The sequence below is a fragment of the Vidua chalybeata genome, chromosome 2 (genome assembly GCF_026979565.1).
Source record: "Vidua chalybeata isolate OUT-0048 chromosome 2, bVidCha1 merged haplotype, whole genome shotgun sequence".
NCBI classification, from domain to species: Eukaryota; Metazoa; Chordata; class Aves; order Passeriformes; family Viduidae; genus Vidua; species Vidua chalybeata.
Window position 1 is genome coordinate 29964398 of NC_071531.1, and position 17562 is coordinate 29981959.

The following is a 17562-nucleotide window of genomic DNA, read 5'->3' on the forward strand; positions in this document are numbered from 1 at the left end:
TACAACAGGTTTAAAAAGTTACATGTGCAAAGCGAAAAAAAGTATTACAGAAAACTTACTAGATACTCTAGGGATAAAACAAACATGGAAAAGCTGTTCCTCACCCTCTGCCATCCCTCTCTTTAGGAGATTGTGTTTCTGCAGAATGCACAGGAAAATTGAGTATAAAGCTGCCCTGAATTGCTATTTGTAAGCACCATAAGCAAATTCTGAGTTACTTTAATATGCAAGCTTGCATATGCAAATCATGGCATTCAGATAACTTTTTCAGGGATAGCTTGGTTTTGCCTGCTAGGGGAATGGGTAGCAAGAAGCTCCAGGAACTCCAGGTGTCCTCCAGATTGGAAAGTCTTTTTTGGGGTCAGCAATTGCTGCAGCTCTTAAAAATGAATTTGTCTGTATTGAAATCAAGTGCTGATTTACAGTGGGATACTGCTGCAAGCTTTCTTGGATACAGTGGTATGTATGCAAGATAGAGGAGGTGATCTTCCATTCTGCTAGTGGCTGAGACTTCAGTAGCGGTGAGCATCAGGTCCAGCTGAGAGTATCATTCTTAAAGATAAGCTGGAAACATTCCAGTGTAAGTTCAAGAGCAGTGAGCTGTTTGAAAAACATGAGTCATAAGGAATAGATGAGGTGATTTGGGTTTCTTTAGAGAAAGAGAAATCATTAAAGGGTGAGAAACCATGATGTTACTTTTTCATTATGCTGAACATTAATATCAGAAGTGCCTGTGGCCAGTTACTCTGCATGTTCCAGGGAGCAAGATTAATTTCCAGCAAGAAAATTTAAGATTGTGGTAGATTACTTGTTTGTTTGGGGTAGGGTTGTTTGTTAGGGTTTTTGTTTGGTGTTTTGTTTGTTTGGTTTTGTTTGATTTTTTTGTTTGGTTGGTTTTTGTTGGTGTTGGTTGGTTTTTTTTTTTTTTTTGTTTTTTTTTTTTTTTTTTGTTTTTTTTTTTTTTTTTTTTTTTTTTTTTTTTTTTTTTTTTTTGTTTTTTTAAGAAATTTAATGAAGGTAGTGGAAGAGCCTGCCTGGAGAAGTTGTTGCATCTTGATTGTGGCGCTTTTGAACAGCAGGTTAGACAAACACCACTTACAGTATAGGTGTATTTATCCAACTTCAGAGCAGGGCTGGAACAGTAACTTCTTAAGATGCCCTCAGGTCTTTCCACTTCAGTTCTGTGGTTATATACATATATATGAGGCAAAACCAGAAATGCAGAGGATTCTGTATGCTTTTGATCTTCTAATCTGGTTTGCCTTTTGCATTCTGAGCACCTGTAAATTAGAATATAAAACTGGGGAAGAATTGTTATTATTAATTATTTATTAATATTTAATTATTAAAATACATTCTGTATTTTAATTTTACAGCTTTAAATGTGAAACAGCTTGCAGGCTACAGAAGTGAGAACTGGCATTAATCCTCTCTCCCCCGCTTTTTTCTTTGCAGGTCGCTTGGTTGGAGCCCTGGATGCCGTGTTAGACTCTAACGCACGCGTTGCTCCATTTCGAATTTTACTCCAAGTTCCAGGCTCACAGGTTTACTCTGCCATTGCATGTGGTGAGTTATTGAATGGATCAGAAGTTTACTGGGCCATAGCTATTGGTGAGTCACAGATGGAAAACCCCAAACCGATTCTGAGCATGGTCAGTGTCTGCATGTCCAGGAAGCTCAAGGTAACCCCAGCTAGTTGTGCGCGTGTGGAAAGCTTGTTTAACATACAAATTAACCTCTGGTTAAAATCACTGATAAAGTGTTACCTAGGAGCATCAAGTTTCAATGGAAAACTTGTTTAGCTGTGGGTGGTTTGCTGCTTTCATTTTCTCTGTTGCAAAGTAGTGTGGTTCTGTTCCTGTGCATGTCTTTTCATATGGCAGTGGTCATCCCTTACAGCAAGAACCTACTTAGTCTGGGCTTTCACCAGCCTAGTCTTTCACTTCCTTACTGTGAAATGTCTTCACACACTTTGCTATAATGAAATATAACTAGAACATTTGGAAGATTTAGGAGGTAAAGTTGTTAGCGAGGGAGGGAATGTCAAATTCCTGATCTGTTATGCACTAATACCTTTTGCAATGTTTCTGTAACTTCTGAAAGTCAAGTTCATCTTCAGGAACATGATATTAACATGAATTGCAGCAACCTTGCCATGACCCAGTAAAAGCTATCTGAAGTTCCATTCATCCCACTGTTGCTTGGCCAGTGTGCAGGGCTGTTCTTACTTCTTCTTCTCCCATCTCAAAAATCGTAGCGTTGAAATTTACAGCAGTTTTTGGGAATGGTTCAAAGCTGTGACTGGGGAGCATTAAGAAGCGTCTCTTTAACAAAAGGGTGGCCAGATCCTGGAACAGGATTCCTTCTAAGAGGTGGTTGATATCCCACCAAACCTGCCAGTGTTTAAGAGGCATTTGGACAATGTCCTTAGCTTCAATAACTTCAGCTTTTGGTCTGTCCTGAAGTGGTCAGGTGGTTGAACTAGAAGATTCCCAGGATTTCAAGGAAAACAAGGAGAGCTTCTTGAAATGCATCAATAACAAAAGGAAAACAAAGAATAATGTGGGTCTGTTACTAAATTGCCCAGAGAACAGATTGCCTGGAGAGGTTGTGGAGCCTCCCTTGCTAGGGACTTCCAAGAACCATCTGGACACAATCCTGTGCAATATGTTCTGGGATAATCTTGCTTGACCAGGGAGTTTGAACCTGATGACCCATTGTGGTCCCTTCCAGCCTTTCTCATTCTGTGACTGTTGTAGATCCCTTCCAACTGAAAATATGCTATCTTTTTCTATGCTTTCTTATACAGATGAAGTAATGAAATAGTTAGATAATGTAAATATTGGCATGTCACTGAGAGTGTTTGACATAGTAGTCTTTTATATAGAGTCAGTTTATATATTCACCCTAACCCTTTCCTCTCTACATGCTTATCCAGCAATTTTTCCTTGGTTCAGCGGAGATCCCTCTGCATGTTCCCCATTAATACTGGGAATTTTTCCCTGGGCCAGATGTGTGTGTGAAGAAGCTTGCGTAAAGTCTATTTGGGCTATTTTTGTTTTGGCTAGGTTTTCTTTGTTTTGCAATTGCTATGTGCTTTCTATCCCTCCTCCCCTCCTTTTTATATTTACATAATGCCATCTCATGGAGAAATTTAAGACCTTCATGCCATTACAGTCCTGTGAGGAAACCAGGTAGCTTTCACTGGAAAAGCATTGCTTTCATGGCTTCTTGATTATTTGAGCATATGCAATACTACTTTCTGGGGCTGATCCTTGCCCTACCCACACTCTTACTGCACACAGAATTTGGTGTGTTTTTTTGATTTTGTTTTTTTTTTTTTTTTTTGAAGGAACACCAGATGACAAACTTGCTGGGTTGGAATGACTAAGGATTTTGCTGAGACAAACTTAGATGATTAATGTTTTCTAAAATTCTCTTTGGCTCTTCTGAATGGATGCTCATCCCTGAGAAAATTAGATTTATAGTAGTGGAGCGGAAAGCAGAGGGGTCTGTTTTGTGTGCTGCATGGGTAGAACATAGACAATTGCCAGAGCTGCACAGAACTCAAGAACCATGGAGCAGAAGCTGTTTGTGAATAATATTGCTGCTCTGAAACCCTGACATGAGTGTCCAGGGGAGAGCTGGCAATAGGAGTCAGAGGAGCATCACCCCAACCCCTTCTTGGGAAGGTGGAGAAGGACATTCCCCACACAGAAGTGGCCTGTTCCTGCTGCTGTATAGTGAGGGCAAGGAGCAGTTCCAGGAGCTCCTTCCAGTCTCCCAGTGTAACTTAATTGTGGATAGCCATCATGTCATCAAGCAGTTAATTAAAATGACATTTTGCATTGTATGTTGGAAGTCCTCTGTTGCAGGAGCTCTAGGCTTAAATGATAATATATGCATAAGGGTCAGGTCTGTTACAGACATTTGCAAATCTCAGAGAGGTGCTAGGAAATCTGATCCCTGCACGGCTGTTCTGGCAGAGATGTTTTAATCCAGATGGTTAATCATGTTATACAGTACAGGGAAAAAAAAATAAAGTCTAACCTCATCCCTTGTGTAGAGCCACTTGAAATTTTCCTTTCAGAAGGCTCATGGGCAAAAAAAGAAACTCAGGTCTCAGTCAAGCAAGTTGGTTTTAGGAGAGGGAGAACAAAGGATTTGATGAGAAGTGGGTTTAAAGAAAAGATTCTGAGGAATGAGGCCGTGGTTATACAAAACACTTGACAGATGAATAAGGTGGTAAAAGGTAGAATAAAATGCTATGCAGAACATCATCACAGGAAGAGGAAAAAGGAATGGAAATAAGAGATTGGCAATGCTTGGGTCAAATCACAGAACAACTTCAAACTACGAAATAGAAATTAGAAATAAAGAAGGGACTCAAAAAGTTGAGTTGGCCTGACCAAATGAAAGGGCCAAAATGACCTTTTGGTATTTGAACAGAAACCCTGGAGGCAGGCAGGAGATATTGCAGGAGTCCCTGTGGAGTATAGCTGCTGCCTGGGCCCAGAGCAGTCCCAGCAGTGTGGATACTACTATCTAAAGGATCTTGCTCACAGCTTATTTCACAAGAGGCAGCCTGACAGCTTGCCCATACACTTGGTATCTTTTAGGTTACTCAGAAATAAAGGTTCAACTCAGTATTTGCTTTGTGCAGCCATTTCAGTATAAAATTACTGCATTTCTGGTGTTCTTAAACATTTATATAATTTGTTTTCTTGACCTAAAGGACTTTTAAGTGTCTCTGATTTTATGATTTTTTAATTTAAATTTAACCTTGATTAATGATATTTAAGAAGTTTCATTACAAGACTTTCCTGTTAGGGAAGTTAAAGCATGGAAGGTTTCCCTGCCAGCTGGCATTCTGCATGGAAAACAGAGCAGAGGGAAATGGAAAATCCTCACATAAATTTATAATATTTTGTTGTTGTGAGGCAACATGATGCATCACTAATGTACACACAAAACAAATCTTGAGATAATGGGTCTCCTTTTTGAGATTAATTTTATTATTATATTCATGTGTGATTTGTATGTCTTTTACATACAACTATTTCTCTTCTTTCTTCCACAAGCAAGGCACTGGGAGAAGGAACTATTACTGCCTTTAGTTCTTTGCTTATAATGTCTAATTACTGACTAGTAAGATCTGGAGGGGCCAGATTTTCCCTTGTTGGCCTTGTATGGTGCCCATCTTGCTATGACTTTTCTGTCATCGTGTCATGCATAGACAATCCAGTTTCAAGCAGAAGGAGACAAAGCAAATCAGTAATGAATGAAATAATATTTCTGGAGTTAGTGTGAACAGATTACATTTAAAGAACCAGCAAACCCCTCAGATGTTTAGAGAAAGAAGCTTTAAAGATTTGAAAAGCTGTATTAGTCAAAGATTTCTGTTCACATTATTTCTTCCCCAAACTGTAGAAATGTGCGCTTGTAGAACCTTTAGGTGTTGCTGAACCAAACTCCTTTTTAGGTACTTTATTTATTATAGAGGGCTTTGTATTCCTCTCAAAGGGTGTGCACGTGTATGTGTGGGGTGTGTGTGTGCATGTGTGTATTGAGGGAGGCAGAGGGGAAGATCGGGGACTTTTGGGAACAGGGCATAAATCAAAGGTTTCCAGTGGCCACTTAGAGGATGTCATGTCAGAATAAGCTGCAGTCTAGTAGCTCAGGATGGAGTTTTGATGTTTTTCTGCTTTGACTTTTAATGCAGCATTTGCTGGCTGAGAGCATTTGAGAAGATAAAACTAAAAGCCCTAAAACTAATTCTCTAAAACAATGAGGTTTTTGTTTTTCTCTAACTATGCTGCTATGAACGAGACCTTTTTGACCTGCTTGCTGCTAAGAATTCTGAGGTTGAAAGTTCAGTTTCTCATAATAAATTTATGAAATAGTGCATTTTATTATGTTTATTTCTCCCTTGCTTTCCATTTTATTTTTTGTAGGATTAGTTTCAATATACTATTTTTTGCTTTTCTAGGTGCCACTGCAGAGGAAATAAACCAGCACTGGGAATGGCTGGAACAAAACTTGCTCCATACTTTGTCTGTGTTTGACAATAAGGAAGATATTGTTAGTTTTGTCAAAGGGAAAGTGAAGGTAAGGAAACTGTCTCACTTACCCCCTCCCCTACCCAATAACATATGGTTTTTTAGAAGAATGTAATGAAGTTGTTGTCACTCATCCTTGGTTCTGATCATATAAACATGACTTGTTTTCTGTGTGGCTCTTGCACCTGATGTGGCCAGCACATGAAGCTGCTGGCTAGCCACAAGGTTGGAGAAATGAGCATCCTTTTGGACAGTTAAAGAATTTTTAAAGTAAAGGGATTTTGTGACCATAAATCAGATTAAAAATAACAATGGCATGTGGGTAATAACTTAGAAAGCCTGGTGTTCTGATCTCTGCTTTTAATGAAATACATACTCTAAGAGGAGCTTGGTGATGTCTGGGTAGGGGTGTGGGTTCACTGGTGGCTGCTGTTCCTCAGGTCCTGCTACAAGCTTTTTCTTGCTAAGAGTTTTAATGGGATGTTCTTCCCTCCATAGCCTATATTTCAATTTGGAAATTTTGTAGGAACATAATGTTTTTGGTGAATTTCAACCTTGCTGCTGTGAGCTCTGCGGGCTCTGAATCTGGGGAAGAAGAGGACAAAACTAAAACATCACTGTACAAGTCCCAGTTTTTATCCTGCTTTCTTTAAAAAAAGGCATATTATCTAAAGTGCACTGAAATACCAAATTCAATTAATCTCTCTTGATATCACAGTGACAACCTCTTACCTAGCACAATACATATCTAAAATTCTTCAGGTTTCATTAGTTAATGTTAAATCCAGGTTTTGGACCCTTGCACCTGCTGAAGACTCTTAGCATGTTAGGACTGCTTGGTAATTACAAACTATAGCAGGTGCTGTAACATATGGATTATTTGTCTGCATGGTGCAATGCATACTTAACTCCTTTGATGTAATGCCACTATTAAAAATCTGAAATCTTAATTATATTTATGTAGATGTTCTTGAAACTGTGTTTGTAATGGTTCCAAACATGTCTCAAGTTATTGACACATCTGACTGCTTTGCTTCTTCATAGGTAAATAGTACTGGTCAGTAGCCACAACTGTTAGTCTATTTTTACTCTGTGTATATGAAATAAGAGAATAATGAAAGTGCAGAGATATGGTCCTGCCAGACTCATTGAAAAACCTATGGATAAGGTAAAGAAGGCCCCAAAAGTCTCGCTTTGGGAGCATTCAAAATGTATGAGAGATGCAAGTACCAGAAAAATTTCTCCATTTGTGAAAATTAACTGGAATTTCTTTGTCAGCAAGTGTTGCATTATTAGAATTTGAATGGATAGCTTGTAGCAGCTTGCCTGAGTGCAAGTGCCATAGCTTTATCCTGCCATATGGTCTTGTTCTGGACTCAGGCACTGATTGCAGAGGAAACGAGCAGCAAACTTGCTGAGCAGGAGGAAGACCCCGAGAAGTTCCGAGAAGCCCTGGTGAAATTTGAATCCAGATTTAATTTTCCTGAAGCAGAGAAGTTGATCACCTATTATTCCTGTTGCTGTTGGAAAGGAAAAGTTCCTCGGCAAGGCTGGCTTTATTTGAGCATCAATCATCTCTGTTTTTATTCCTTCTTCCTGGGCAAAGAATGTAAGTGTAAATGCATTAAGAAATCTTATGCTGGGGAGAGAAATAAATGTAACTACATTTAAAAGCAAGAATAGCCAGGGTTCTTATGAAAAGCCTAGCTCACCTTTGAAGTTTAGTTTCTGAGTTTTTAGTTATTCAGGTGAAAAATCCTGTTTAATTTAATTTTCACTTCAGCCTTTGTGTTTTAATATGAATCCTGTAATAAAAATAATACTGCAAGAGCACACAGACATAGTTGTTACCTGGTTTTTCTTTTTGGCATAGTGAAGCAACCTTAAGATGTAGCAGACCTCCCATAAGTTCTAAATTAAGGAGTTTTAGTGCTGAAAACGGTGAGTAAGGATGAGTCCCCCCCAATAGACAGGGAAGCAGAGTCCCCACATTGCAGCAGGGTGGTAGTGGAAGGGCTGGTGGGAACAGGGATGCCTGAAGAAATCCCAGGACAAATAAAAATCACAATCACAAATAAAAGGAATGTGCCCTGGAGAACCAGGTGAAAATTCAGAGCTTTTAAGGAAAAACAACAGCAATTTAGGGATTTGTTTGTGTTTCTGAATAGCAGTGCAGTAAGGTCACAAGAAGCGTATCCTGAGGCTTTTTGGCCCTTCAGATGGTTCAGCAAGTTCTAAGGATTTAGTTGTGGTGTTCTTCTACAGAGAAATAATTATGTGAATGAAATGCCTGAGAGAATAGATATTAGAAGGTAAAAATAAAAGTAACAGATATAAGATGGTAAAAATGCATGTAGCCATTTAAACTCTAGAGCATTTCTCTGTTTAGTAAAATTGTGAATAAACCTCTAGCCTTTTAAGGCTTGTTTATCCTGGTGGAACTTAAAGTTAGCAATAGAAGCCTGTACTGCTGTAAATATAGGAGTGTTTGTCAGTTAGATCAATTAGGAAAACTTTGCCATATTCCATCCGGATTTAATATTGAGATATAGCTGTAGGTTTAGAAATTAAGTTCATCTTAATAAAGATAGTAACTTGTAATTTCTAAGACTGAAAACATACAAAAACATGCTTAGAGCTGGAGGTCTTTTTCTTCCCTTATATTATTTCAAGCCAATTATTTTGTCATGTCAGCAAAAGATGGAAGAATTATATTTGAAATGCAGCTAAGTTTGTTATTCACTATAAAAACAAAAGTTGAGTTATGCTGTAAAGAGTAGAATGGAATTTCTTGATATATACTAGATATATGAGTTCTTGTTTAATCTCCTTGTTCTCTGGTTAGTATTAAATAATATCCTTTGTCAATCATTTCTTCTTATTATCATTGCAGGTTTTCTCTCATTAAATCTGAGATAGCCAGTCTGCCAAAGCACACAAAGCAGAAATGATACTTATTAATGATAGATAACAGTGGAAAGAGGAGGGAGAGCAAAAAACCCTTTATATGGTTCCAAAAATTTTGTTTATGCAATACCACAGATTGTTAAATGATAATGGAAATATAATATCATGTTGTATTGTTTAAGAAGAGATTTCTTCTTATCTTTAATAATATTCATTATGAAAATCAACAAAAAAGCCCCAAACCAAGTAAACAATTACATGTTTGCAACTTTTTATTTTGAACTTGGAAAATACACTGTTCATTCCCCAGTGTAGGCAGTTGCGTTGTCTTTGTGTTCCCTTACATTTGCATGGAAATGTGAGAAAACCCCCTGAATTTTCTTTTGGTTAAACAAACTTCCCTAGCTCAGTGGGAAGCAGCATATATGCTGAAATACTTCCTTGGTTGTGATAAAGCAGATTATTTCTGTTTCTGGGCTAGTGTTTTGTCATGTTTATGAAATATTTGTGTTACAGGGAATAATCCAGATTTAATACAGTTCTGGTTGTTAATGTTTGAGAAGCTGATGCTGATTACGTGCAGAACAAGTGATTCATTGCCTTTGTCTTTTTCAGGCAGCAATCACAAATAAAATCTGGTTAAATCTGGTCTTGAAAATATTGCTAAGAAATCACATTTATTGTGTTCTTCAGTACTACACAGAGAAAAAACCCAGTATATGAGTTGCAATAAAATTAGTTCTCAATTGTGTTTTACCTCTATAAAAATCCCCCGAAATCATATACTGATATCTCTTTATAGGCAAAGCGTTAAGTCTTCTGCTTCTGGCAAGTCTTTTCTAGTTTTCTTGTTTCATTTTGTGTTGAAGTGACCTGGAATGCAATATCAGAACCTGTTTTCAACTTCTCATGAAATTAATTTACTGCTTATGTGAAGATAAACTCCATGGAAAATTTTTTCCAGGACAAGTCCCCTTTTAACTAAGCTTCCAAGTGTTTGTAGGATTTCAGAGGCTTAGATTGTCAGATAGCTTGAAAGGGTGTGCCAAGGTTTCTTCACATTTTTAATTAAATTTGTGTTTTTCTGAAACTTCGAAGACTTTGTACTTTTTATCATTCTTGGGTCCCGTACAGGCTGTTGTGCTTTTTCTGTAACCAACACTGTAGAGCCTGTGTGACTGCCCTGCCTGAACAGCAGTACTGTTGCTATGGCATTATTTAAACTTTCTTCCCTTGGCTGGGCTGGTACAGTTGATTTTATAATCATTTGCAACCGTCTCTGCATGTTGATGCAGCTGTGCTTTATTTAAGTAAGAAAAAATTGCAATCTGTAAATAATCTTGACAGCTGTGGTTCATGTAGTACAGAAAACTTGCTGAGGGTAGCTCCTTAGGTGATAAATGATCTTTGATAAGTGTCATATATATATGACAATGTTTGTTATTACTGCCTTTTTATTGCTTTATTGGCATCAGGAGACCAGCTAGGGATGTTAAGGGGTGTAGTCTTGATGTTATTGGCACAGAGAAATCTGGGAGGCTTCCAACAGTTGTTAAGAAGAAATTGAATCTGTTTTAAAGTCCTTTCCAGCCTGATTTCTACCCAGAGATTCATGTGAGAGGCGAGTAACATGCTGCAGTGGTTATCTAAAGTAAGCTGATTCTGTTTGCCACTTGTTTTTATATGATTCAATAGCTTTAAGTATAGAGAACAGTGTCCTACACTTCTTGTTCTCTATAAACAAGCCTGACTATAGTTAATGTTTAGGGCAAGATGTGCCCTGTACATCTTTTCAGTAAAAAGCAACCAAATGAGAAGATCCCAAAATCTAGGCAGCTTTTTTAATGTCTTGTTTATAGTAGTAATTACACTTTATAGCAGTCTCCAAAAAAGTTTTCTTTTGGATGGGAGTTAGCTTTATTTTAAAAGCTGAAGTAACTGTGCATGTAATTGTTTTTCTACCTGCGTACTGTTTTGTTTCTAGGAGATTACAAAGCCTTTCCCTCTTATCTTTGTATTCTGGAGATGAACTGTTTTCTTCTAGTGGTACGGAAGCAGGCTGCAGAAATTACTTGTAAAGGAGTTAGGAGCACAGTGTATGGCAGATGTTCTGTAAAGACACCACTCCCCAGTCTAGCATTTCTTGTGAAGATAGTTAAAATTTTGAGGGAGAGATTCTGAAAAAGACATGTCTTTTGGAGTGGGTGAGATTGAATGCTGAGTCATAACAGACATTTCAGCATTGATCTTTCCTAAAAAAATTTATCTCTCTCCTCTTTGGTTTGCATTTCATTCTTAATTTGATTATTTCCCAAATCTGGAAGATGAAACCAAAGTTTCCAACCCACTTTTGCTCTTCTCTTGGATTGCAGTGAAACTTATCATTCCTTGGGTTGAGGTCCAGAAACTGGAAAGAACCTCCAATGTCTTCATGACGGACACAGTCCGTGTCACTACAGCAAATAAAGAGCGCGATTTCTCCACATTCCTCAATATCTCTGAGGCTTTCAGAATCATGGAGCAACTGGCAGATGTGACGCTCCGAAGGCTACTGGATAATGAAATCTTTGAACTGGATCCAGGCCTGCAGGACCCTACTCAGATTACCAAGAGGTAAAAAGCTAGACTGTTGTATGAGCAGAGGTTCAGTAGTGGGCTTCATGGTTTGGTGTGTTAGCTGGATAAGATTTCAAAGCTTTGTTTGATTGGCTGCAAAAGAGACTTCATAATGTGTTATGGTGTATCCAAAAGGTGCATTTTAACTTGTATGCAAGATACATTGTTTTGACTTTATATTCTTCCCTTAAACAACACAAAGTTTCATAAGTGCTGTTCCCATAGAAGGGAAGATTGCAGCAAGGATATTTTCCATCTTCCCTGAAGAGCAGCATTATTTTGCTTAAATGTTTGGTAATGTGTAGGCTTTCCTAGTGCCTTCAGTTCTCTGGAATTACTACTTTTGATCATATCTGAAACGTAGAATTCCCACTAATGTGATTGCCATAGCCAATTTAGTGAGCAGTTACAGGACTTTAAAAATACACAATCGTGGTATTGCTATTGTCAGCTCTACCCCTTGCATCCCTGAAATGCATCCCTGCATTCCTCTCCCATTACAGAAATGCATTTGGCTCTCAGGAAAAGATTGATGGCTATTTCTCTGCTGGTAGCACAACACACAATTCTGTATTTTATTTGCTGCTTTGAGAAAGGGGGAGGGAAGCTGCCCTGAGGAATTTTAGGTGGGCAGGATGGAATAGCCCAAACTGGAATTTGCCTAGGGCATCAAGGTTAAGGTGCTGATTTAAAACACTTCTATTCTGAATGTGTTGTTTGTGGAGTGGTTATCTCCTCTTGAATCATGCCCTTTCCTGCTCTTCCTTCCTCTCCCTCTGCCAGGGGTATGAAGGGAATCAGGTGTTGCTTCCTGACTAAAACATGAGGAATGCATGGTATCATTTCCCAAAAAAAGAAAGACCAGTAGCCATTTTATTGTTTCTGAGGGACATCTTTACAGTGGTGGTGGACCTATATCTCAGCTAAACACTTCTGCAAAGTTTAATAATGGAGTTTAAAACAATAAAATGGACTTCCTCTGCAATTTCATATGCACACACAGTAAGGAAAATCAGTGACACCAGGATTTTGTCACTGAAGAATTCACTTGCGGTAACACAGTGATGAGCAACCCCATAAACATCTTTGCATTTTTTAATAACCAGGATTCCTTGGAATACAAGAACTACCATTGTTTTTACTCCATGTGTATAACTTGGTTTTTTAACCTTGTAGGTGTTTGGCTCAAGAGATGTAGGGATGTGTACTTCAGCTAATGTAGAATATGGCTGTGGTATGTTGTATCTCAGCCCTTTTCCATGCTTTACCACTTTATGTTCCTCCTGCTTTTGGGCTGAAAAGTTAAATGCAAGAAGAGAAATCCAGAAGAGATGTAACAGAAACCTGGGGGGAGATATTTTTCAGCATCTACCAATTTTTATCATTGTCACTTCCCAAAATAGTCTTTGAATCAGGGGTACTGACTGAATGGAAAGAAAGTAAAATTACAGTTGTAAAGAAAAGTATAAGCTTAGTAATATGCTATAAAAAGGTGCTCTCAGGGAATCAACTTTTAAGTACCTTGTGGCATTTTTGAAAAGTAATGTGTCTATTAGCGGTCAAGCAAGAGAAACCATCCCACACACTTATTCAAACAGGTTCTCTATCTCCTTCTCTCCAACTGAAGAAGAAAAGAGAAAGTAAAAGGAACAGAGGGAGAAGGAAGGACAAAAATATATTTGCTGGAGATTTCTCTGCTCTGACCTGTGCTGTGGCTTGGGATGGCATGGAAGATACCAAAATCCCATTTCCTCTGCATGAATTAGGTAGTGGTTGGATAAGTTGCTGTTTCTGGTGCCCTTTGTCCCACTTCAGCAACCACTTTGATGTAAGGTGATTAAGCAAGACTGTAGTTTGAATAGTGGATAAACTGGTTTTTAGTGTTAACATGTTTTGGGGGGGAGGTTTTACTTTTTTGGTATATGAAGTTTTGGCTGCTGCTTTTTTTCTTGAAGCCATTTTAGTACTACAAGAGCAATTACTTTCCTCTCAACATGTTCCCTCTAATTGTCATTGTTAATTCTTGTACATTATTTGGAAGCAAATAATAATCTATGAAAATGAAAGCAGACATACACATCATTGGAACTGTTCCAGCTCTGACAAATTAATGAAGGTACTGTGGATGGCTTTTGTTCGCTAGGCTTTCTTTTGTGAGAAGCTTGTTTCAATATCTTTATTTTTCAAAAAATACTTTTTCAGTGCTGTCATGATCTGTATATCCTACAGTCTGAAAACCATAAACCTTTGCCATTCCTGAGGCTCTTGGGATCATCTTGCTGAGCAGTGGAGGGATGGGAGTCAGAGAGGCTGTGGGATTAGGCCCACAGCCTGTGACACAAATTATATCATGGCCTGAGTCAAACAAGTCAGTATGCAATTTTTTGTGCTGTTTAATGAAATGATTAGGCAGAGAACAATGAATTATGAATGGATTAATGGCAGTGGAAGTAATTGCCATAAAAAGCAAAGTAAAGCTGATGTGTTTGGTACCTACAAATGCCATTTCTTGCAGACATATGTATATGCCATACAATTTTACTGGAACACATATGGTAACTATTTTTTCTTTTTTAAAAAGAAGGCTGCAGCAGTTTCTGGTATGGGTTTTTTGTACTTCTAATTTCCATCTCTTTCAGGATATAAAAGTACCCATTGCATTTCTCAAATGTAGTGAGAAATTCTGCAGAGCAGAACCCACAATTTAAAAGCTTTAGTGCTGGTGTAAGTAAGGTTTCAACAGTGTGATATGTTTTCCCAGGCTCTAACCACATCAGGTTTTTTTCTTCATGTTTAACTGTGAATTACCAATAAGAATGACTCTGCTTCATGTGAAGGCAAAGAAGGTTGTTAACACTGATCTAAGCTCAATGGAAACTGAAGTATCCTGAGTCATAAATGTCACTTCAATCTGCATTTATTCATTCAGAGAGAGAAACTGAGAATGCTAAACCTTGAGCAACAAGTAGAATGTGACTAGAAAAAAGTTCCTTTTATTGCATCTCTGTAGCAAAAGGTTGGGTTTGGGTTATCTCTTTGTGATTACCTAATGTGTTTTTTAGGATTTGCAGTAATGGGTATATCAGGATCCATACCAGCACTTCACTGTTCTGTCACTTAGAAGTCTGAGGTCTAACTTGAATCTCCCACACTTTTTGAGTCTGTCACTTCTTGTTCTACCCAGTACTGTTCAAGAGATCAGAAGTGTTCACTTTCTTTAGAGCACTTTGTGCTCACTTAGAGCAATCATTTGTGTGTTTGGGGGTTGATGTGTATCTCCTTTCTCTTTTTTATTTTTTTTTTTTTTAAGCTGCACTGCCCTACTTCCACCACGGTTTTCTTATCAGTGTGGATTTCGGCCATTCTGGTCACTCTTCTCAGTCACATTCATCACTGATGCCATGTGTGGGCAGGTGTGCGGTGGTGGGATATAGGATTGCCCCAGAAACCTTGCCAGTTCTGGGACTGCCATGCTGCATCTTGGTGGCCATGAACTTCTGCAGCCCAGCCAGTGTTCCTTTTTCTCCTGTGAGCATGAGGCTGTTGGCTCTTGTTCAGTTTGTGTTCCTATGTAACCCCAAGGGATGGCTCCTGGTGGAGTTAATCTCCATGCTGCATTTGTGAAGCTTATGATGTACAGCTGAAAATACTTGTAATGCTTTTTTTCCCACAACATCCCTTAAATTTGTGAATATAAATCTGAACCTGATCCTGTTGTTATGTTCATTAGCCTCTACCAGCTTGCATCAAGTGCAGGTTTAGTAACAAGCTCTTGATCCATCATACAGGTTGCTAATGAAGACTTTGAACAGAAGCTAATCTAGGACAGATTCCCAAGGGGGTCCTCTTGATACAACCTTCTAATTTATTAGGAAGCCCTGAAGGGCTGTGTTTTGAGGTACTCTTTTGTAATTATGTTGGTACAACAGTTTGCCACTTGTTGTTTAATTAATTCCATGAGAGGATCTATCAAGACTTTAATAAATTTTGGCTAAAACATTCATTGCAACTCCTTCATCTACAAGTCTAGTGCTCCTGCTGTGTAAGGGAATGATGTTCAGTTTACATGTGTCCTGACAAGTCCATGTTAGCTCTTCTCAGATAACATCTCCTGACTTGCTTATAAGAAGCCTTTCTTCCCACATGAATTTAGCTGTTCTTCTGAAAAACAAGACATATATTGTTGGATGTGTTACTTCCAAAGTGTCTTACTTTCTGGAGTCTCAACAGTAAGAAGAATCTAGTAATCTTAGAACCTCTTAAAGCAAGAGGTCAACAAGGCTGTTTAGATTTTAGATAGGCAACAAGTGACTCAGCAGAGCTAAAATCTTGCCAAGTTGACTTCTGTTAGATTTAAAGCACAGAAAAACATTTGACAGTGAGGACAGCATTTTAAGCATCCTGATGCTTTTAGGCATTTTGTTAGTCTTGTGTGAGTTATTTCCTTTAATTTAAAGCTCTTGGAAGGTAACATGGGGGTCATGCACAAGGAGTTATTGTAGTTCAGGCTTGCCGTTCACTTTGAAGTGCTGGAGTTGGAAACAGTCCATGATCCCATAACATGCAAGTTGGGAGCTGCATTCAGAAGGAATTGCTGAGTTTCTTGAAAAGTAGGGAACAAGGCAGTTACATCTTGTTGTCTTTTATTCTTCTGATGCTTGTGTAAATACTCAGTAAACATTATTTTTACATAATGATAGCTTTCCTTTTTTTAGTTAAGTACCAGTCAGCATGCTGCATTTGCTTAAAAATCAAACTGACTTGGAAATAGTTAAGCGAGAGCAGAAATTTTCAAACAGGTAGGGGTGCAAGTAGAAAATTGCATTTCTGTTTGGTATTGGAGGTCTTTTGAAATTCTAAATGGAAGCTGTGGGACTCAGTGACATGGGCCATATTTGTTGCATCATGTTTAAACAATTGTCTGTCTTGTTTTAGGAGCTAAATTTGTTTGTGGGTTTTTTAGAGTTGTGGGGTTGGGGCTTTTTTTAACCAACTCTAATTTTGTTTGGCTGTGTTTATGAAGCGAAACCTTTAAGCCCTAGAATTTGCTTGCTTAACAGGAAATATATTCTTGGTGTTGAACTTTGGAATAAAATCTCTTGTTTGAGCCCACAGTGGTAGGTGCTGACAGCATCTTGTCTCTCTGCTACCATTTTTCATTATGAGATCCCTCCTCCAAGCAAGCTGGCCCATTTCAGCACTTGTTTCTTGGGCAGCCCTGGCTGTGGTGTGTTCTCTGTGGTGTCCCTCTGTGAGCCTGTGTGTGAGTCATGGGGGGACAGGCAGTTCCAGGGATGTTGGGATTGGCAGCCTTCCATGAGTGAGTGGGGGTGGATACAGTGCTGGTGAATTTACTTAGTTTCAGATGTGATTAATGTCATTCTTCTTCAGCTTAGAATCCTGTGGTTTGTTGTCTGAAAGACCCTGCATGTGGAGCCCACAGCCCCAAGAAATGCAGGAAAATCCTGAAAACTCAGAAGCTTCAGATTTTGGAGCGTAGGAAACAATCAGCTCTTAAATAACACACAACATGTGCCTCAGTAGATGTCCCACTCTTCTGTTTAAAGCCTCTTTTCATATAAAGGTCGAGAAATCTTCACAACTGAGTAGATGCTGGGAGGCTCTTACCTTGCAGCACAATAGCAGGAGAGCACTACCAGACCTGACTGCAGATGCTATCAGCAGCATTCATCTGTGCTGTGCAGAAATGGAAAATATTTTAGTGGTGAGTTAACTAGGAGGCATATCCTGATCCAGCCTTGTCACAATAGTAGATCGCTGCAGGCACTTATCAGAGTTACTCTTGCTGTGGAATTTTAGCTCAGGAGCAACCTTTTTGTCTTTTTTCACAAAGAGGGTTTCTCTTTGTTCTCTGTGAAAAAACAGGAGACTATTTGTCTGCTTTCTTTGGATAATATTATTAAGGAAGATAATGCTTGAGAAGGAAACAGAAGCTGAACGCTGGTTGAGCGCATTCTGT

The 17562-nt window shown here is 38.6% G+C and overlaps 1 protein-coding gene across 1 annotated transcript in view; it reads left to right on the forward strand.

Annotated features, from left to right (window-relative positions):
* TBC1D8 (TBC1 domain family member 8) overlaps nucleotides 1–17562 on the forward strand; it is a 49264-nt gene that overhangs the window by 12764 nt on the left and 18938 nt on the right. Inside the window, exons 2-5 of the mRNA XM_053936658.1 lie at nucleotides 1456–1566; nucleotides 5990–6108; nucleotides 7440–7668; nucleotides 11339–11579. Coding sequence (XP_053792633.1) covers nucleotides 1456–1566; nucleotides 5990–6108; nucleotides 7440–7668; nucleotides 11339–11579 — 700 coding nt within the window. The remainder of the gene's footprint in view (nucleotides 1–1455; nucleotides 1567–5989; nucleotides 6109–7439; nucleotides 7669–11338; nucleotides 11580–17562) is intronic.